This window comes from Artemia franciscana, unplaced genomic scaffold (genome assembly GCF_032884065.1).
Source record: "Artemia franciscana unplaced genomic scaffold, ASM3288406v1 PGA_scaffold_1180, whole genome shotgun sequence".
In the NCBI taxonomy this organism is placed as follows: Eukaryota; Metazoa; Arthropoda; class Branchiopoda; order Anostraca; family Artemiidae; genus Artemia; species Artemia franciscana.
Window position 1 is genome coordinate 2416887 of NW_027062618.1, and position 23141 is coordinate 2440027.

Consider the following 23141-nt stretch of genomic DNA (forward strand, 5'->3'; position numbering starts at 1 on the left):
CATCATCTGCTTTCAATCATCATCCACAGACACTTATACATCGAAATGAATAAATACAAACACTTTGTAGCTTCCACACACTTTCTAGCAGCTAAAACGTCAATTCAACGTCCTATGCACCGTCAATGACTCTTGGGGATCTTGATCCTTTATCCTTCCCATTGTCGTTAGAAGAAATTGAAACTAGCTCAATTTCTTCCGTCAAAGCTCCTGTGTTTCGTTCTGTCTTGCGGTCAGGTTGACGTCAGATCTTAGGTAAGGATACCAAGCGTTTCAGAATTCAACGCGAAGGGGAGCACGGAATCCTAAAATCCAATGTGATGGATCCTTAAGGCTGAACAAAAAAGGTACTTGTGTTATAGGGACCATATATATATATATATATATATATATATATATATATATATATATATATATATATATATATATATATATATATATATATATATATATATATATATATATATATATATATATATATATATATATATGTATGTTTGAACTAGAACGGAACCAAACTGATTGTAAATTTTGTCTTTGTATGTTCCCAGTTAGCTATTCAATAATTTCCTGTTGAAAGTTTAATTACATCTTTTGATTAAACTAAATAAATCTAAAATAAATCTTTTGGGGTAAACTTCGCACTAACAGGCTATACTACACAATGCAATACAGTGCTCCAGTAAAAAAAAAAGAAAAAAAAGACGAACATAACAGACAAACAGGTTAGCCATGTTCAAAAGGCATGTAAAGCTTCTTCCAAATTGGGATCGATAGCCTTAAAATTGGAGTGCATAACTCGGCAAACCAACTCATTATCTGACGTAAAGAGTCGCCCAAGCAGAGAACCACGTGAAGCTAGAAGGGTCTGATTTAAATGTTTCAAATGAAAATCCGCAAGTAATTTACCAGTATTGGCTTAACGACGAAGTTTATGTAGAAAACGATGGGGGTCGTTATATGCTACTTCAAGACCATGAAACTCATCATTGAAAGGAAGAGGCAGTCAAATAATATTGGCATGATAAAAAGTAAAAAGAAGATTGTTAATATGAGTAAATACTAAAGCGATGGGGCAGCAGGGTGAGTCCGAGTAGATGATTTGTTACTAGCCGTTTATTGGGGGCTAGGGGGGCTTTTACTGACAGGCTGTTCAGTTTTTTCTGACTGCTCTGGGTAATGTTGCTTTTAAAATAACTCAGTTATTTGCTTTTACCGACTGAATCTGAACTTCCTGTATGGATTTTACGTCGTATATTTCCAACAGATCATTTACGTAATAAAATAAAATGACCCAGTAAAATATCGGTGCTTTGTACCACTTTTTCACCGACTCAAATTTTCTTACCAGACTGGCTTAAACTTTGGCTGGGGGCATCCTCCGCCCCATACGTTACACCCCTCCCTATGAGGCAGTTGCGTTTCTAATCTCTCTTGCACCCAGATTAAAATCTTCGTCAGCCCCCCTCCAAGTCTTCCAAAAACCTGATGGCCAAGTCTCCCCAAAATTTTCATTTCTTCAAATCTGACTTGAGTGAGTTAATCATTATGGGAGATTACAATATAAACTTGATGGATATATTGTCTTTTGCATCTGTACATTTTCTGTCGTCAATGCTTACCACAAGTACTTTACCTTCTCTATGAATCCCATCTCAAAGAGAGTACAGCGTTTCGGAATTCTTAACGATCTAGTGGATACAGTCCTTAAGCAGTTGTATGAGTTAATCATCATGGGAGATTACAATATAAACTTGATGAATATAGTGTCTTCTGCATCTGTAGATTTTCTGTCGTTTATGCTTACCACAAGTACTTTACCTTCTGTATGAATCCCATCTCAAAGAGAGTACAGCGTTTTGGAGTTCTTAACGATCTAGTGGATACAGACCTTAGCATTTGTATGAGTTAATCATTATGGGAGATTACAATATAAACTTGATGGATATAGTGTTTTCTGTGTCTGTAGATTTTCTGTCGTCTATGCTTACCACTTCCTTTCTTTTTTGTACTCTGTCTTTGCATTTTATTTGTTTTTTCTTCTCTAATTAAGTTTTAAACATGATAGCTGTATATTTTGCCTAAAAATTGCTAAGTAACTCTTATTTAGCAAGGAAATGGGAATTCAATAAAGGAAATGGGAACTTCCTGGGAAGGTGTAAAGAGGGAGGCCTTGAATAGATTAGGTTGGAGGAGGAGCGTGCGTAGCTGTGTTTGCCTCAGGCGGCTTGGTGCTGCAGTGAGCTATTAGTATTAATAGTAGTAGTAGTAAATAACTCGTATATCTGAGGCTGGCAGTAAGACTGATTCCGAGAATTACCGACTTATTTTGTTTTACTCGCAACATTCGGTATCCTACACAAGTGTATAAACGCTATAGTGTATTAGCAGCTGAAACTGCGTCAATTGTTATATACAAGTCAATATGATTTCAGGCAAGCTAGAGCCAAAAAGAGGTTTTTTTTTATAATTCTGTAACCTCGAAATAAAGCTCTTAATAAATATATAAGGGCAGCTAGTTTTATTTCTTTATGCTTCCTTTCTTCCTTCCTTTTTTATACTACCTTTCTTTATACTTCCTTTCTTCCTTCCTTTCTTTATACTTCCTTTCTTCCTTCCTTTCTTTATACTCCTTTTCTTCCTTCCTTTCCTTATATTTCCTTTCTTCCTTCCTTTGTTTATACTTCCTTTCATTACTTCTCCCTTTACTAAGCTTATAAATCTCTCCTTTTAGCATGATATTTTCCCAAACAGTCTCAAGCTCTGTCGACTTAGCATATTATATTAATGGGACACGAAATGATCGAGACAACTATCAGCCAATTTTTCTGTTGTCCCTTTTTAGCAAAACTTTTTGAGAAGGTTATACTTTCTCGACTTAATAATTTTCTACTTCTAAAGTTTTTTTTTCATTATTTTCAATTTGGTTTTCAAATATTCAACTGAGCATGCTTGCGTAGTTTTATTGAACTATCTTCGCCTTGCACTAAACTCCCTTTTGATCCCTGCTGCTTTATTTCTGAATGTTCTTAAAGCCTTCGACTCAGTATTCTTCTCTCTCATTTTTGTTTTAAGAGATTTGGCGTTCCTTTGCTTTAAGTCTAACATTTTTGGTAGAGTAATTTCTGTTAATCCACTTTCCGGTTCACCCTCAAATGTTAACCATGGAGTCCCTCAAGGGTCAATTCTAGGGCCAGTATTGTTCTTAATTGATGTTACTGACCAAATTTTCGCAGTTAGAAATGAGAATTCACTACATTGTTGCCGATGTGTCATCCAACATACCCCAATGCCCAAAACCATAGGTTACCTTCCTTAGGCTCTCTTGTTGGTTTTGGTGAGGAATCCACCCTTGTTACTTCCGGGAAATCGGAGGGTGAGGATCTTACAAAGTTGGTGAAGCTGTTCTAAAGAGCTCTACTTAGGTTTGGTGCTGATTCTCTTGCCCTAAATGTTTCTAAGTCTAGTTTTTTTTTTTTTTTTTTACTTGTGTCTTAGGTTTATGTAGACCAAAGGATGGTCATGTCTGTTTCCTAGTTATCCTCCTAGATGGAAATTTATCTTTTTAAGCACCACATTGATTTGGTGGAGGCACCTTTGTATACTAAGAAACATCAAACATATTTTCCCGGACCAATTCTGAAAATCCTATTTTGTAGTTTAATTGATTCTTATTTTTCTTATTGCCCAGTTATATAGAAGCTACTTTTCCTTCTTTTCTTCAACCGCATTCCAACATTTACAATAAAGCTATAATTTTTATCCAGGATGTAAATCGCTCCGTTGCTAAATCGTTACAATATGTTGAAAAATATTCATTCCTGTGCATCTTTCGCTTTTCTTTAGCTCCACGGTGATATTCCTAGGTCCCTTAGATTTACTTCATCCTATGTATCTGAGTTGCCGGATTATCAGCTCCGTAGTTCTCAGAACATTCAGATTCCGCATACTCCAAACCTATAATCTGATTTTAATCCTCTCGTTCCGTGTCATTTTAGCTGGAATGGCCCACCTAATTCAACTCGAGACTGCCACTCACTTGGTGGGATCAGAAGATTTGTATAAAAATATATTTGTATTCCGTATGTTTTCTTTTTCTACCTTGAATTCCTTTCTTCTCTCCTTTTTGTATATTCTTGATTGGAGCCTCTTTAATCTATTTAATTTAAATTAACTTATTTAATGTGTTTGACTTTTTTCTTCGATTGATCTACTGCTTAATTGAAATGTATGTATTTCCCCTCGTGTACAAGCCTAGGAGTCTTTTGGGGATTCGCAAAGTGTATTCATTGCAAGATTAACGAATTATGATTAAATCTTTTCTATACCAAAATAGGATAGAAATGCCTTAAAAGCATTGGATGTCTTGATGTGACGTTCCTTAGCAGCCAATCACATTATCTGTGAGACGTTTTTTCTTTGAAATATTTTTCCAGAAACCTCATAATCTGAAAAAGGGGATGCTAATCTATCAGTTTTTGTATGGGCTCTAGGAAACATCATCCATCACCGCTGCTATAGATCGTGTGAAGAAATTGCCACTCTAGTTTGTTAAAAACTTTTTGATTTATCACAGATTTGACTTATCACAATAGTGAATTTTATCTGTTGGTAAAAGTGATAGCCCCCGATTTGTTTCACCTTATGGATCTTCAAATCCAACTAAACACTGGAAATCTGTTGAATCAGTGTCCTGTGATGGACCAGTTAATTGATCTTTGCCTCGAGATGCGTGAGACAGGGTTTGATCCTACCTGCCACAGGATCGACGCAAAGACCTTTGCGGTTGAGAAGCGTCGTTGATTAATGAAAGTCTCTTGAGTCACATAATTTTGAAGTGAATTACTGATTTCTCTGTGGCTATATAGACACGCACAAACATAACATCTTGTAAATAATTTTTTTCATTAATTTTTCTTTATTTTGCTCTTCTTCCTGGTGTTTTAGTCTCCTGTAATCTTGTCTTTTTTTTTAGCTACTTTTTGAACCAGGGAAACCTATCTAACGTCCTATCAAGTTTGTACACTTCTTACAGAATGAAAGGTTAGGAACAGTGTTGCCAGGTGTCTGGTTTAAATTGCGCCACCATAGAAGTGAAAACGCGCCAAAAGCACCATTTTCAAGTGAAAATATACCGAATGGCTGATTTCCCCTCAAGAATGCGCCAATTCGAAAAATTCAATGCGCAACCGCCTCAAAAAAGCTGTCAAATGGCACACATGCGCTCTATCTGGCAACAATAGTTTAGAAAGAAATAAAATATTTGAAAGGACTAAGATTCATTAGCGCGATGTTCAGACTTCACACCTCTTGATTCGTATGTAATATACATGTCACACCTCTTGATTCGTATATAATATACATGTGTCTTATCCTAGCTACCGCATCATTTATGATATAGTTCCTTATGATATAGTTCAAGAGACTGATAGGCCGACTTTTCGTGGGTTGCTTAGGGACCATTGTTTTGGTATTTATGGTTTATACTTTTTTGTTCTTTTTTTGTATATAGATGCAGTAGGGAAATAGTGCATAATAGTCTTGTTATATTAGATTAGTATAGTACATGGTCTCCGGTGGTGACTTTTTTTTTGCTTGTTTTTGTTTTATTTTTTGATTTTTAGGGGAATCCATTGATTTGTTGTTTTCTAGAATGGCCGCACAAGCCATAAGCTTTTTGGCAAATATTTCTGTTTTGTATTTTTTTGTGTTTTTTAAATATATTATCTCTATATTCTGATTTTACTGGGAGTGTGGGGATGGAAGTAAAATCAAGGATAATGCTTGGCGTAGGGGATAGCCTGAAGAGACTTTTTTTTCGTAAGAATTGTTAAGCTTATATTGTATTGTTGGTTTGAAAGATGTGTGTTTTCAAAATTATTTTGCTCTTTCTATGCGACTTTTATTTTTGCTTTTTTAATTTATGATTTATGCATGGTTATTATTTCAGTGAATAGTACCAACACAGAGCACGACGATACCTGGAGTGTTCCGAGTGACTGGGAAGATGAGCAACCCAAACCATTTTATGTTAAAACATTTCGTGATCGGGTTCTGGCTGAACGACTCAAGCAACCTACCTCTCTCTATGACATGCGGCAATCAGCACGTGACTCATTCGGAAAGGATGATGGTATTTTAGAAAATTCTGTTTCGAAAGAAACAAAAATTAATCGAAAGCCAACCAAAAAGGTTGAAAGATCGAAAAGTTTCCTTATTACTGGTTTCAAAGATGGACATACCGTAAAAAATGCTTTGAAAAAAAGTGCTTCTATTTTGTATCCAAATTGGTTGTCAAAAAAATCAGTTTCCCGGAAGATAGCAGAAACAAATTCAGTGACAATCAAAAGAGGATTTGATAATTCCAAAGAGTTTATTGACACGTTTGATCACATGCCTCAGAAAAGCAAGTCAAGGACAAGCAGTGCATATCATTCTGATGAATATCCAACTAACTTAGACATTGAAGGGAACAGTGACTATGATCATCCCTCAACCCAGGTCAAGAGTGTATATCAAAAAAGCAATCAGTTCAAAAGTGATCAAAGTTTTGATCTAGCAAACGCAAATAGAATAGGGATCCCTGATAATGGCGCTTCTTCTTCTCTAGAAAGACGGTGGCGAAGTATGACGACATTGAATCAGAGTATTCCCCAGAGAGAAGGAACTGATGAAGGAAGGAGAAGGGTATTGCCTCAACCAGGGTCAAAATCTAGAGCAAGGTCATTCTATTTAGTTGAAGACATTTTAAAAGAGGCTGGTTTTGACTTTGAAAAAAAGTCACGATCAAACCAATCACTGAATAATATTCGTCATTCTTTCCGTGGGAAATCGCGACACGGAGATTCTGAAGAGTCTCTTAGTAGAAGCCCACCTCCAATTCCACCAAGAAGGTTAAATCGTCCAGCTCAACCCCTTGGTGACTTCTCTCCTCCAGACTTATCACCAGCAGACGACAATTCAGAATCTAATTCATCTGAGCGCCATTGGCCTTCAGAACCACAATCTACTAAGCCAAAAGAAAATTTCAGCCGTGGTGAGCAGCTTGAAACAGGCGGGTCATCAATCCCTATGGATCCCTTGCTCCTTGAGCGCTTACTTAAGGATCGTATGGCCTGGCGTTTATATCCAGTATACTATCATGATTGGGCTCTGCCGCCTCTGCTGCTTGTTGACTGTGGTTGCTCCCACTGTAAGTTGCTCTCTCGTGGAAGTCGCGTCCATGCCAAGGTTAGAACAATTTCTTTTCTTACTCGGTGATGGCAAAGCAGAAAAATTTAGGTTTAAAGAGGAATTGCAGAGCAATTCTTCTTATCTGAAATGGCGAAGACGAAAAATTATGTAAACATTAGCAGGGGTAGTCTGGGTCAATGTGTTGGTTTCAGAGTTGAGAAGGCTGTGACCGCAAATACTTTCTCTCCCTTTATCAGCCATTGAATAAATATGGGAATGAGAACCACTGTGATACAGTTAACAAAAGATAAAACATTGAGGAATTAATGTAAGAATTGGTTTGTTTTTAAAAATTAGTATTTCAGCTCTATATTTAAAAGCAACGGAGTACTTCGGCAACGGAGATATTAATAAAATAAGACTTGCAATAAAATGTGTGTTCATTGAAAGAAAGAAAAAAAATAAATTAAAACAGGCCTAGCATCATCGCTTAATGGAAAACCACCGAGGACTGAAACTACTACTACTACTAACAACTCACTGCAGCATCAAGCTGCCAGAGGCTAGCACAGCTACGCACGCTCCTCCTCCATCCCTATCTATTCAAAGCCTCTGTTTTTACACCGTCACAGAAAGTTCCCATTTCCCTTAAATCTTTATTTATGAAAGATTTAACTCCTCCCACCCAAACCGCGGACGACCTGCTTTCCGCTTAGCCCTAGACGGTTGGCTGAAAAGGACAATCTTTGGCAATCTGCAATCCTTCATCCGCAGAACGTACACTAGCCATCTCAACCTTTCTCTCATTATAGCCCTATAAAGCAGGATTGAACCACACTTTCTGTACAGCCTACTGTTCGAAATACGGTCTGTCAGCCGAGTACCCAGAACAATCCATAGGCAATTTCTCTGGAAAAAAAATAATTCGTTCAGACAAAAACCAATAAGGAGCATGTTTTTAATATGGTCCTTGTTTTCTTGGCAGCTAACCTAAAATGTCTTTCATGCAGGTTCATTGATGTTAACTACTAGTTTTGCTATGCAATATGTTAGATTATTTTTAATTAGATTTTTCTGTAATATGCTGAATGAGCTTTCTCCTAAATCTTTATTTAAAGATTATTGCTTAATTTAAATTAAATTTATATTTCCTCCCGAACAACTTGTTTAATATCCAAATCATTACTAACGATTTGCTAGCCTTTCGTTGTTTGAAACCACCATATACACAAACCCAAAACACATATTTCTAACCAGAAACCCATATTTCTATTAATATTTTTTTTGTTTTTTTTTTGTTGATTTAGTGCCCCATCATTTCTGTTGTATGAAGATAGGGTTCCAATAAATAGTAATAATAACAATCACAAGAACTTGGTTCGTCCTGGTGAATAAACTTCAGATCTTGAAAATACCAATAGACAATTAATCTTCCACTTCTATCAATCTTTAAAAACGCGAGTGAAATATTAATAAAAAGCTCCGTCAGTGTTTTCGCAATTTTGACTCTTTCCTCATAAATTCTCGATTAAAATTTCGTCTTCGTCTAAGCTTTAAATAACAAATTAGACTATATATTCTTGAATTCATAGCGAAAGGGCAAAGACTTAGAAAGTTAGAATATGGTTAGAAATATAAAATTATATTAGATACGTAAATATTCGTGGATCGTTCGTTAACCGAATTCTTTTAGGCGTACAGACGGCGATGATAAAAAAAGAGAAAGTTTCATAATTTTGTCCGAAACATTGCCTTTTGAACTGTTATATACTACCATAATAAAGCCACATTACGTAGCTACAGACTATATTTATTAAAATTTTTCAACTATAAGTTTAGCAAGTTTATCAACAATAAGTCTACAAAGGATATTTCTTTTTAGAGAAGGAAAGAAAATATTTTTTGGTCTTCATCCAAGCATATTTTACCCCCCCCCTAAAAAACAAAACAAAAAAAAAACTGAAAGCCGCAGACCAGGTTATACTTACCAAACATCGTATAAAATATGGCACCTTTTAATAAAACCTAATGGATGCACGTAATCTCCATAGTCAGATATACTCTCTTGTCTTTAGGCTTCTAGCATAAGAAAAGAAAAATGCATGCTCTCTTTTGAGCTTCCAACTGACTTGCAAACGTTTTCCAGAAAAATCCTTAGGTGGCTTTCACACTACAAAGAATATTTTCTATGATAAGTGGTCAAGTTACGTTAATCACAAAGAAACAATTTCTTTCTCACTAAGCTAATTTAAAATTCATATAACATCATAACTATCTTCTAATATCATCGCAACTATCACAAGCAAGTTGTTTAAAAATTAAAAGTGTGGATTGAAGATGGAAATTCAAGCTCTTATCAAGCGCGAAAGGCTTTCGGGGTAAGTTTTTAAAAATTTGCTTTCATAATTTATTAGTTGCTTATCCTGATTGACTTTTCCCTAACGTGCTGAGTAAGATTGCATAAGTAACGTAAAGCCTTAAATTTTGCCGGTGTGGAAGGTTCTACAGCAAACTATGAAGGACCTGTTGCATAGCCTCACGTGATCGTTTTCAGGTTAGATACTACTACTACTACTACTACTAATAACTCACTGCAGCACCAAGCCGCCTGAGGCCAACACAGCTACGCACGCTCCTCCTCCAACATAATCTATTTAAAGCCTCCCTCTTTACACCCTCCCAGGAAGTTCCCATTTCCTTTAAATCTTTATTTATGACATCCTCCCAACCCAAACAAGGACGACCTGCTTTCCATGTAGCCCCAGACGGTTGGCCAAAAAGGACAATCTTCGGTAATCCGTCATCCTTCATCCGTAGAACATGGCCTAGCCATTTCAACCTTTCTTTCGTTATAGCCCTAGAAAGTGGGATTGAACCACATTTTTCGTACAGCCCACTGTTTGAAATACGGTCAGTCAGCCGGGTACCCAGAACATTCCGTAGGCAATTTCTCTGGAAAACATCTAGTAAATTTTCATCTGCTTCTCGGAGCGCCCATGCTTCAGAACCATATTTGACCACTGTCATCACTGTAGCTGGCTGGGTGTTACAGACACTTACCAATTAAATAAAGTAAGATTTCTATGCTAAATTAAGATAATTTTCTAGTTAATTTTTCACTGATTGACTACGGCTGAATTTACTTCATTAGAGGTAAGGAAAACCGGCGATTAATGGAACAATATTACCTCCATCTCTAAGATGATCTAATAAAATTTTATATATTATAGTATAAAATAAAGTTATGTTTTTGGCTATGACCTCTATTTTTGCATACTTTTAGTTTATTTAAATCATTCGACAAGAAATTGTCTCTGCAAAAAGTTAAAACACTACGTTTTTGATACGCTGTTAAGGTATTAAAATTTTAGCATCTGGACTGATGTCAGCTTTTTCGAGCTAAGAGCAGCTGTATTTAATCAGTACTTGCCTGTTTTACGCTTCTCTTTTATATTAAATACAAAAAAGTTTTTTTTAACTGAAAGTAAAGAACGATATTAAAACTTTAAAAGAACAGAAATTACTCCGTATATGAAATGGGCTGTTCCCTCCTCAACGCCTCGCTCTTTACGCTAAAGTTTGACTCTTTCTCTCAACTCTACTTTTTAAACAGAAAAAAACCTTAGCGTGAAGAGCGGGGTGTTGAGGAGGGAACAGTCTCCTTTCATACACAGAGTAATTCCTGTTCGTTTTAAGTTTTAAGATTGCTCCGTACTTTCCGTTAAAAAACTTTTTGTTTTTTTATTTAATTTCTGAAGGTTTTTGAATTAATGCATGTTATGATTTTGGCTCTCCGCACTTGTATAATTAAAACAAAATTTGCATACTAATTAATTTTTATGGCTAAATTGCTTTCTCATAGTTTTGATCGGAAGATTTTCAGAAAAAATGAGCGAGGGAGTAGGCCTAGTTAGCCTCCAATTTTTTGGTTATTTAAAAGGCAACTAAAACTTTTAATTTTTTACGAACGTTCTATGTGTAAATATATACGTAACTTACAAATTAACTTACGTAGAGAACTTCTATACTCGTAGGTTTTTATCACGTATATGAGGGGGTTCCTCCCTCGTCAATACCTCGCTCTTTACACTAAAGCTTAAATTTTGTCCCAATTCCTTAAGAATGACTCCTGAATCACAATGGCCGTAGAATAAATAGATGAAATTAACAAAATCACTGCAGCGTATAAAGCGTGGTATTAGGAGGAGGTGAACCCCTCATATGGGTAATAATTTCTGTTCGTTTTAAGTTTAATGCTGTTCCTTACTCTCAGTTGAAAACACTTTTTCATATCTATTTTTTCATTGTTCTTTAAAAAATGCTAAAAAATTCCTGCACCCCCTTCATGGAAATTTTCTTTCCTCATGACAAATTCCTCCATGGAAAGTTCCCCCCACATAACAACCTCCCCTCAACCCCTCCCCCAGCCAAAAAGATCCCCCTGAAAATGTCTGAACACTTCCCAATAACCATTACTAAATCATGAAAAGAGAAATCACCAATGCAACAGCACAAAAAAAAAAAAAAAAAAAAAAAAAAAAAAGAGAGACAGAAGGAGAAAAGGAAGACTGTTATCCTAAATTAGTGACTAATATAGACCAGCACTTGAATGAGGCCTTAACCCTACTCATCCATACAATCACATAGGTCAAACAGCATAGCCATACACAATCAACCATAAAGAATAATCCATGGACAGGCAGTCATGTCGTCAATAAGTATAAGTCGTCATTTACCAAACAATAGAAAAAATAATGTAGACAAATAATTCAGAGGCAACACCCAACACAAAGGCTCATCAGGAGAATACACTGGCCTATATAGGGTTTCGCCACTTTAAATTCTTTACCCAGCACAGTGTTGTGGCTACCACAGAATATCCATGGCATCCCCGTGTCAGGTACCACCCCCAAAATACATGCCTATGAAAAAAAAAGCAAATGTAAAACAACCAAGTAAAACCAAAACAAGCTTATCCTGTTAATATATCCCTCTTTTTAGCAACAATAGGTAAACTAAGTATTATAAATTTTACCAAATCACAAATATTAACACATTGCAAAAAACCTATATGAACTAAACAATTATAGAATTCATCTTTACCATGTGGCTAATTTTTAAGAAAATCCGCTCAATTAGAAACACAATTCAAAATAAATGGCGCTGCGACAACATTTCTCGAACCTCCGAAATTAGTTGAAAATTTCTTTAAGTATTTCTAGATAATTCTTTTGATATTTATTTAAAAGTTCGTTATAATGAAAACTAAATTTTTTAAATTGCCAAGTTAATTTATTTGCAGAAAAACCTCTTGATATCAATTTTTGGCTTAAGATTTTACATCTATTTTTAAAATCAATATAATTACTACAAATCCTTGCATAACGAAGTAACTATGAGAAAAACGCTGAATATGTGATATTTGAGTGTATATTACTTTCAGGGAATGGGAAACTAATCACTTCAAAATCAAAATCATCCGTTTTATTATACATTTTTAAACTTAATTTATTATTATCACAAATATTAATATTTAAATTTAAGAAATGATCTTCATGATCAGCGCCATGACTAGGCTCAAGAATAAGCTCTGATGGATATATATTTTTAGAAATATCAATGAAATCCTTACAATTTAAGACCAAAATATCATCTAAATATCTTTTATTATTTGACAAAGCATGTTTTAAATTAATTGGATTATTCTTATCCATCATATATTTATATTCGTTATATATTTAAAATCAGCATTAAAATACAAATTTTTTGATGTAACTATTGTTATAAAAATTCTGGATTTTAGAGTTTTGGTTACTATTGAGCCGAGTCGCTCCTTACTACAGTTCGTTACCACGAACTGTTTGATTAAATAACAAAAAAAGTTTTTTCAGCTGAAAGTAAGGAGCGACATTAAAACTTAAAACGAACAAAAATTATTTCGTATGTGAAAGGGGCTGTCCCCTCTTCAACGTCCCTGCATAGCCTCACGTAATCATCTTCAGGCTAGGAGCTCGCTGGATGTTACATACACATACCAATCAAATAAAGTAAAATTTCTATACTAAAGTAAGATGATTTTTCTAATGGATTTTTCACTGATTGAATTTCTACGGCCGAAGCAGCGTTCAAATATTACCTTTTTGGTCAATTGATTATCTCCCTTATCATTTCCTGAAAATTCCAAATTAATATACTCAGTCATTCCTGAGTTACACCCTTTTGACAACCCGTATACACATAACATGTTATGATTTAGTTCAACACTTCCCTCAACATTCCTTAAAAGACTCATCTTAATGTCTTTCGAATTTTGTGAAAGTAGAAGTGAAACATGCATACCTTTACATGCATTCCATAAAAACCCTGTACACCCCAGGCCATAACATAAAGCCCCTGCCCCAGGGCTCTGAGGGGTTGTGCCAACCCTGGAGGCATTGTTATATGTTCTTTGGATTATTTTAAACAAAATTGCCGTCGGATAATTTCAATCGGATACGTTTTGGTGAAAAGATAAGTAGTTGGGGGGGGGGGCTAGTTAACCCTCATCACTATTGACTTTCAATTTCAACTAAATGAGCCACCTCTAAAGTTTATACAACCATCCCTTTCATAAGAACCTTACATGCCCCAGGGGCATAACTTACAATCTTCGCCCTCAGGCTCTGGTGGTTTGTATCAATCTCGAAAGCCTTGCTATATGATCTTTGGACAACTTTGAATGAAAGAGCTATCTCAAAATTTCTATTGGATGTATCTCGGGAAAACTCGACGTGTTTGTGTGTTTGGGGGGAGGGCAGCTGTGCTCCGATAACTTTGACCCATAAAAAAGACACTAGAGCTTCTGATTACCAATTCAATGAGCCCTTTGCTATGCCCCCATATATTATATGTCCCATATATCCTATGCCCCCAGAGTCTTATGTCTATGAGAAATTATGTCTTCCCTACAAACATAATTTCCGGACCCTTCAACTGCGATGAACAAAAATGTTATCTCCAAATTTTGATAGGAGGTGTTCAGGGAAATGATGAGCGTGGTGGGGGCTGGTTGCTTTCAAATCACCTTGACTCTTAAAAAGGGAACTATAACTTCCAATTTCAAATCAAATGAGCCCCATCTGAAGTTTGTGCGACCACCCATTCCATAAAACCTTATATGCCCCCAGGGCATGACTTACAACTCTATCCCCAGGGCATTGGGTATTGTGTCAACCCTAGAGCCATCGTTATATGTTCTTTGGACTATTTTTAGCAAAATCATTATATCACAATTCGAATCAGATTCAGTAGTCACAGGGGAGGGGGTAGCTGTCCTCCATCACTTTTGACTCTTTAAAGGGAACTAGAACTTCCAATTTCCACCGAATGAACCACCTCTGTCTATACAAACATCCCTTACATAAAAACCTTAAATGCCCCAGGTTATAATTTACAGCCCTTACCCCCACGCTCTGGGGGTTTATTTTAACTCCGAAAGCCTTGTTATATGATTGTTGGACTATTTTGAATAAAGTGGCTATCTCAAAATTTTTATTACATGCATTTTGGGACAATATGACGTGTGTGTGTTTGTGTGTATGTGTGTGTGTGTGTGTGTGTGTGTGTGTGTGTTTGTGTGTATGTATGTGTGTGTGTGTGTGTGTGTGTGTGTGTGTGTGTGTGTGTGTGTGTGTTTGTGTGTGTGTGTGTGTGTGTGTGTGTGTGTGTGTGTGTGTGTGTGTGTGTGTGTGTGTGTGTGTGTGTGTGTGTGTGTGTGTGTGTGTGTGTGTGTGTGTGTGTGTGTGTGCGTGTGTGTGTGTGTGTGTGTGTGTGTGTGTGTCGGAGGAGGAATAGCTGCCCTCCGATCACTTTGACTTTTAAAAAGGGCACGGGAGCTTGTAACTACCAATGTAACGTGTCCCCTCCGAATTTTAAATGACCATGCTTTCTATAAAAAAAAAACCTTATATGCCCCAGGGCATAGCTCACAAAAGTTTACCCTGAGGTCTGGGGGGGATTTGTCATCCTCAAAACATAGTTTATCACCTTTCAACCACGTAGAACAAGATGTCTATTTCAAAATTTTGATTGGAAGTGTTTGGGGAAATGATGGGCGTGGGAGGGGCATCTGCCCTCCAATCACTTTCGACTGATGAAAAGGACACTAGCCCTCTCAATATTAAATGAGCATTTTTGAAGTTTCTACGACAACACTTTCTATAAAAGCCTTATATGTCCCAAGGACATAGCTTGCGACGCTTACCCTTAGGGCTGTGGGGTGTGGACGGGTTGTCATCCTCAAAGACATAATTTCCCAACCTTTCAACTACGTTGACCAAATTGCTATCTCAAAATTTTGATTGGACGTGTTCGGAGAAATAGTGGACGTGGGAGGGGGGTTAGTTGCCCTCCAATCCCTTTTGACTATTGAAAGTGACAGTAGCCCTTTTTAATATACCAATTGAATTAGCTGTTTTCGAAGTTTCTACGATAAATCCTTCGACACGAAGTGCCCTGTTCTAAAACAAACCAAAAAAAAACAAAAAAAAAAAACAAATAATAATAATAATAATACATTGTGTCAACATCATTCTTTACTTAGGCAGCGCTGTTATGTTGCCTGTGAAAGAAAGGGTGGTCTCTGACGAAAAGCGACACTTCAAAAAATATTAATTTAAAAGAAGCTAAAGTCATGTAGAAAAAAAGAGGGTTGAGTCGGTGGCAACCGTCTAATACTTAGGATAATCCTATTCTACTTTGTAAAGTAAATCTAGACAGGCCCTTTCATTGTAGAAGCACTCTTATGAAAAAGTTTACACTTGAGCGTACAGAGCCATTGTTTTAAGGGATTACCAGATGGTGCTGATTGAGTAACCTCTTTTTTAAAATGGACATTGTTTATCGGGAGTTTACAACCCCTTGCCAACAGTATTAAGACTCGTGCTGTATATAGCCTTTTGAATTAATAATCTTATTAATTAATTAAACAGATCCTCGCATTCCTTTTTTATTAATTTTCTAACAATCTCATGTTTGCATGTTTATGTGAATTCACAATTAAGGTTTTTGATCTTTTAAATTTTCCCATGGAATCAAGGTTTTCCGTCAAAGAAATGACCTGTAACAAGGGATCATAAAGATGTAGCAAATTTTGGCTAATGAACTTCAAAAATGGCATGAAAAAATTGGTAATATAGTAGCTGATTCGTTCTGCATAGGAAATGTTCAATTTCCGAATCTCTGTATTTCTATTTATCTATCTCAGCAGGTCGTGAGAACTCAACTCTACCCCGCAAAAATTGCGAATGATTACTGGGAATGGAACCGTACAGTTTATTTGATCACACTTCTGTTTTTATTTGAACCAGTATTATCATAATTAAATTTTAGACAATTGACAATTTTTAGATTTTTAAATATAAATAAAAGTTTAGACACTATGCATCATCAAGGTCTCTGGTATCTTTTATAACTATTGCAAACATTGTCTGCAATGTCGTGAATTTTGCGGGTTGTAAGGATTTAATTTCAGGGAATGGGTTCACAGAGTGACAACACTGCCCTCTGTTATTACCAGACTTAAAACTAAAGTGTTATGGTGCTGGGTCTGTGCATGTTATCATGTTTCTTTTTCTCCTACCCATTGGGGCAGTGAGTCCCAAATTTATTTGACCTACCGCCCCCTTTCCAGAAAAAATATTCCTAGTGCCTCCTGGATTTTTTTTATTCTAATAGCAATTAATAAGAATAAATATCATTGTATCTTTAAGAAGACGAATTAACGAGAAACAGAGTCATTATGGTCATTATTTTAATAAAATAATAAATTATTTTATATTAGTAAATAAATCATCAAATGCTTCGGGAGAAATCTTTCCATCACCAGCGGTGTACTAATTTTCAAGGACTGCAAGTCAGTATATTGAATTTTACAGACAAACTATATTTGTAATAAAATATAATTTGTCTGTAAAATTCGGTATGCTGAATTGCGGTCGTCGCAATTAATACATCACTGATAATGGGTAGGTTTTTCCCGAAATTTTTGATATATTATTTATTAGAATATTTATCTTTATCAAAATTATTCTTTACTCGTTAATTCCTCTTCAGTCTTTATATTCTATGCTATAATAATATACTATATGTTATATATATATATTATATTCTATAATATATATTATATAATATAATTATATAATATATTTATATAATATAATATATTATATAATATATTACATTATAATATTTCTATATTTATGTTCAGATTTAAGACTGTTAAATTATTTTTAAATCATTATTGTATGTACGTTTTGGTAAAATATAGTAAAGAAAGTTGTAAGTTAAGAAAATCGAAGTTTGAAATTATGAAACCATTTATTAAGTTCAAAATAAAGATGATACAAAATATTATCTTAATTTTAATGTGAAGGATGAACCTGGTTTGCTGCTATCAATTTTGCAATTTTCGGTTCTATCTTTTTCAGCAGTAATCGCGATCGAATATTTGTAATCCTTTGTTTTTGTTAACAAATTGGTTACCGCGTTGAATCCACGTTCCACTATGATGACGGACGTTCCACATGTTCCACGTTCCAAGTATGATGACGGATATGCAATCAACAATTTTTGAATGACAGTCTAAATTTGTGGATAAGCCATAGGGATCTCTGTTTGTAGCCAGAATTGTTGGTAGCCATTTTTTCAATTTAAATTTATCATTTGTAGTTACTTTCATCAATGCTTCTTGTAACTTCGAAGAATCCTCTGTATTCGCACTTAAAAATGGATCCAAAGTCCAATCAGGTATATTCATTTTTAATATGTCATCAAATCGTTTACTAAAATCTGAATGGAGTGCATCCAAGTGCACACAGCAAGAAAGTATATCGCTATCTTTTTTTTTTCTCATCGTGGTAAATTTAGAAACTGGCTGAATTGCCCTCGTCCGAAATTTCGGTAGTACACAAGACGTTTTGTCATAAATGCAGAACGAACAGATTTTTGTTTTTATTAAATTCGTGTCGTCACCTTGAAGTTCAAGATTGCTTTCATTAAATTTTTGAAACAAATCGGTCAAATAAGCGATGTCACTTTTGGATCGAATTAGTTTGGATCGCAAATCCTCATTTTTATCTTTCAAGAAATCCAGCAACAAATTAAATAGCTTGCAAAACCTGTCTAAACAGGCACCTTTTGACAACCTTCGAATTTCTGTATGAAGCAGCAAACGATTGAATTCTTCATCGTTTTCAGTATAAAGCTGCTTAAAAATCCATCATTCATTGATTTGCTTCTGATAGCTTTGATTACGTATTGTAATGAATTATGTAGGCGTGCACTTAAATTTTGGGCAACAAGATATAGGCGATGACTGACACAATGTACTGTGAATGCATTCGGCATCTCCTTTTATAAATATGCAAATATCCTACTTTTTTAAAATATAAAAGCCTCTGTAGCGCCCTGCCATCGCTGGAGCACCATCCGTGGCTATTGATAAAATTTTTCTCAGAGGTATTCCTTTTTCTTTAAAAAACTCATCTAATGCAAGAAATGTCTTTTCTCCCTTCGTGTCATTTTGCAAATATTTAGCAAGTAATAACTCTTGGTAAATTTCTTCTTTCTTTTCAACTAACATATGCTAAAAGCAAAGGTGAAACACAAAGGTGTTGCTTTAGTAGCAAACACAAGCAAATAATATTGATACTTTCCCAAATTTGGTTAATTTCTCACAAAATCAGGATGATCAAAAATATGTGATAGAAAAAGAGCTTCGTTTCTTCGTTTATCAGCTTTGTTTCCTTGCAAAGTTGATTCGTCCAGCTGAATAGAAAACCAAGATGTTTTTCTGTATTATTGCTCAAAGAGATTTTTTGACAATATCAAATGCTTGCTTGTGTAATACAATGCGTATTACTTCACTTGTAACGAAAATGTATCAGTTGCAAATAGAGATGAAACCTTTTAATCGACAGTGAAACAAATATAAAATTTTTTAAACTGAATATTTCGGGCACATATACAGTATCCATGATCAGCAGTAAACTGCTATATTTTCGTCATGGAAAGGCAGCGTGGTTTTCGAAGTTATTCACTTACAACCGGTATTATTAGTTCTTCACCAATAATATGAGGTTTTCCCAATTTGGTAAACATTAGTGCAATATTATAAGAAGCAAGCAAGCCATCGCCATCTTGTGAGGTTGTGGTTGAAACGAGTTTTGCATATGAGGGGGTTCACCCCCTCGTCAATACCTCGTTCTTTACGCTAAAGTTCGAATTTTGTTACAATTCTTTAAGAATGATCCCTGAATCACAAAGGTCGTTTAATTAGAATAAATAGCTCTTTTGAATATACTGAAAATACTTTAGTGTAAAGAGCGAAGTATTGACGAGTGAGCGAACCTCCTCATATACTTAATAATTTCTGTGCGTTTTAAGTTTTAATGTTGCTTCCTCCTTTCAGTTGAAAAAACTTGTTTTTTTTTATATTTGATTTTGGATAGTTTTTTGTATAATGCTTGGAAGATTCGCTTCCCCCCATAAAACATTTTCTCCATGGAAAGATCCTCCCATGCAACCTCCTCCACCCCCTCATCAGAAAAAAATCCCCCTGAAAAGGTCTGTAAACTTCCTAATAACCAATACTATATGTAAACAATGGGTAAAGCTCATACCTTAAAGCCCTTCCCCCGGGGTCTGTTGGGGATCAATTCGTCCTCAGAGATATAGTTCTTATGTTTTTCGACTATTCTGAACAAAATGGCCATTTCAAAATTTTGATCCGGTGACTTTGGGTGAAAATGAGCGTGGGAGGGGGCCTCATTGCCCTCCAATTTCTTTTTTCCCTTAAAAAGGGGACTAAAACTTTTATATTCCGTAAATGAGCCCTCTCACGATACTCTAGGATCACTGGGTCGACACGGCCACCCATGGAAAAGAAACAAATCAACACGCATCCATGACCTTTCTTTTGGCAAAAAATACAGAATTCCATATTTTTGCAGATAGGAGCTTGAAAACTCTACGTTATGGTTCTCTGATACGCTGAATCTTATGATGTAATTTTCATTGAGATTCTATGACTTTTAGGGGGTATTTCTTCTTTTTTTCAACAACAAGGAAAATTTTCTCAGGCTCTTAACTTTTAATGAGCAGAACTAAACTTATATATTCAAAATCAGCATAAAAATTTGATTCTTTTGATGTATCTATTGGTATCAAAATTTCATTTTTTAGAACTTCGGTTACTATTGAGCCGGGTCGCTCCTTACTTACAGTTTGTTACCACGGACTGTTTAATGTTTATATATTATTAGTATAAAATATAATAAAATGATATTTATTTTGTATAAAATTTATATTATACCATAAACTAAATTGCATATTAACATTATTATTTATAAATTATAATGTTTTATTCATTAAGTTTATCTTATATATTATTTGGCTCATTTTCCTTTCTTTTTTCTTCCCTTCATTTAGGACTGAGACAGTCGACCAGCTGGTAAGGTGTGCTACAAGGACTCATATCTTTGGAATGGGTCGAATAACTTACAACACTAATAACTTATAACTTACAGAACTCATAATAATTCATTTTACTCATACAACTCTCAGATAATATAATTCTCACCTATATAACTCATAACTCATAACTCTCAGAGTTTCTTTGTTAAGTATGAAGAATCTCTGAGAGCAAAATCAAATAAGAAGATAATTTGTCAAGGATCATTCCTCTAGAAAAGTAGTGGATCATCAGGAACAAAACTAGAATCGTAGCGAGACAGACCTAGCCCCGCTGCCCGCTGGGCTCATGGACTAATTTGCTTCGCTCTATAGGTAATATTCACTCACGAGAATCATTATTCAACCAAATTTATTTTTTTATCTTTTTATCAGTGGCACCAAAAATGATACTTGAATTGTGGATTAGTCTCACAAGGGTTTCTACTTTCTTTTAATAGGAACTTTCCTATTTTATCAGTGGCACCAAGGACAGTGCTTGAATTGTGGACTAGTCTCAACTCATAAAGGGTTTCCCCTTTTTTTAGGCTCTGTTATACACCGCCGTCTTACGGTAGTGGTATTATTTTTTGCCGTGACAGTCACAAAAGCATAAGATTTTAAGTACCTGTATAGCCATAATATGGTTGTTTTTTGCGCCACTATTTGCACCATCACTATTTTAGAGTAACATATGAATAAATGGCTAAATAATTTTATTGAATACTCCTAAATAAAGTTGGATTGAAATGTGTTTTCGAAGGTTTGAATTTTTAGGCCACTCTTTTTTAGCTTCAGACTTCCTTCTTACTAAGTGCGTACTTGCCTATGCAACCTTCGCATCATTAGGAAATATAACAGTTCAAAACAGGGATGAAACCTTTTAAATCATTAGATTCGTTTTAATATTAGATAGCTTTTAAGGCTTGCCATGGTTAATTTTCTATGACAATGACCGTTTCTTGTGACTGATATAATCAATAAATTGATTTACTGTATTATTTATCCAAAAGTAATACAATTTGAACATGCTTAGACAGCAGGTTGGAGCATATTAGGTCGGACAAATTTTTGTTTGGGAGGAGGGCTACGAAAAGCTTTACAAAACACATCAAAAATTGGTTTTTAATGCGTTTTTGTTATTTTACATCTATTGGAAAAAAATTTCAGGTGGGGCCGTTCAGACCCGGTAAACCCTGTCCTGGATACAACCTTGTGCGCCAACTTATCTTTGATGTACCCACTCAAAAGGAACTCTTCAATCATTTAAAAAATAGCAACTATTTTCAGATTTGCTTTTACTTTAGGATTTATTTAAGCATGTAATTGATACGTTTGAACTTCTTATACGCTCAGCCAAGCGATCTAATGACTAATAAATAATAGGACAGTTATAAGTTTCAAAATAAGTATACTTTTCACTTCTGTTGTTCAAAAAAACAGTTAACCTTACGGGGCATGGTATCAGTAGCATATGTTCAGTGGTTTTGAAAATTGCACCATTAAATAGACAAATATTTGCTAAATTTATGCTTTCTTGGTTCCAAAACGAGACCATAAGTATCATAAATTCGCAAGTGCTTTCTCTTATTTATTTAAATACTAAATTTTTTTAGGTATCATTTTTTTAAGGGAAGTATAATTTCTTTAAAGAAACTGTATATATTTGAATATGTTTTTCTGATTTTATAGCGGGCTGGAATCCCCCAAATTTAAAGTTATTTAAAAAAAAGAAGAAACCTGTGACAGTTTTGTCTGGCCTTCAATCTGTTTAAAGATGTTAATCGAAGAAATTTAGATTGTGAAGCTTTAAATCCCAGGAGCTTGAAGCCCTGGCAGGCGCTTGACTTGCATATAAAAATTGTGTTGAATTTTATTTATCAAAAAGTTCGTGAACTGAAAGCAAGGAGCAACATTAAAACTTAAAACGAAAAGAAAATATTGCTCATATAAGGGGCTCACCTCCTCCTAATACCTCACTCTTTACGCTAAAGTATTTTTAGTAATTTCAACTATTTATTCTACGGCCTTTTTGATTCAGGGGTCATTCTTAAGGAATTAGGACAAAATTTTGAGCTTTAGTGTAAAGAGCGAGGTATTGACGAGTGGGTGAACCCCCTCATACGTAATAAAAAAAATACGAATATAGAAGTTCGTTACGTAATCTAATCTGCAATTTATGTATGTCTTTTACTAATGAACAAGTTCGTAAAAAACTAAAAGTTCTAGTTGCCTTTTTAAGTAACCAAAAATTTGGAGGGCAACTGAGCCTCCTCCCCCGCTCCTTTTTTCTCAAAATCGTTCGAGCAAAACTATGAGAAAGCCATTTAGCCAAAGAAATAAATATTCAAATTTCGTTTTAATTATTCATCTGTGGAAAGCCGAAATCAAAACATAGATTACCTCAAAAACGTTCAGAAATTAAATAAAAAACAAGTTTTTTTTTTAACTGAAAGTAAGGAGTGACATTAAAGCTTAAA

The 23141-nt window shown here is 35.1% G+C and overlaps 1 protein-coding gene across 2 annotated transcripts in view; it reads left to right on the plus strand.

Moving 5' to 3' along the window:
• LOC136041241 (uncharacterized) overlaps positions 1-23141 on the plus strand; it is a 226863-nt gene that overhangs the window by 36070 nt on the left and 167652 nt on the right. For both annotated transcript variants that reach the window (XM_065725844.1, XM_065725843.1), the window contains exon 2: positions 5951-7230. In XM_065725844.1, the coding sequence (XP_065581916.1) occupies positions 6094-7230 (1137 nt within the window). In that variant the 5' untranslated portion in view covers positions 5951-6093. The remainder of the gene's footprint in view (positions 1-5950; positions 7231-23141) is intronic.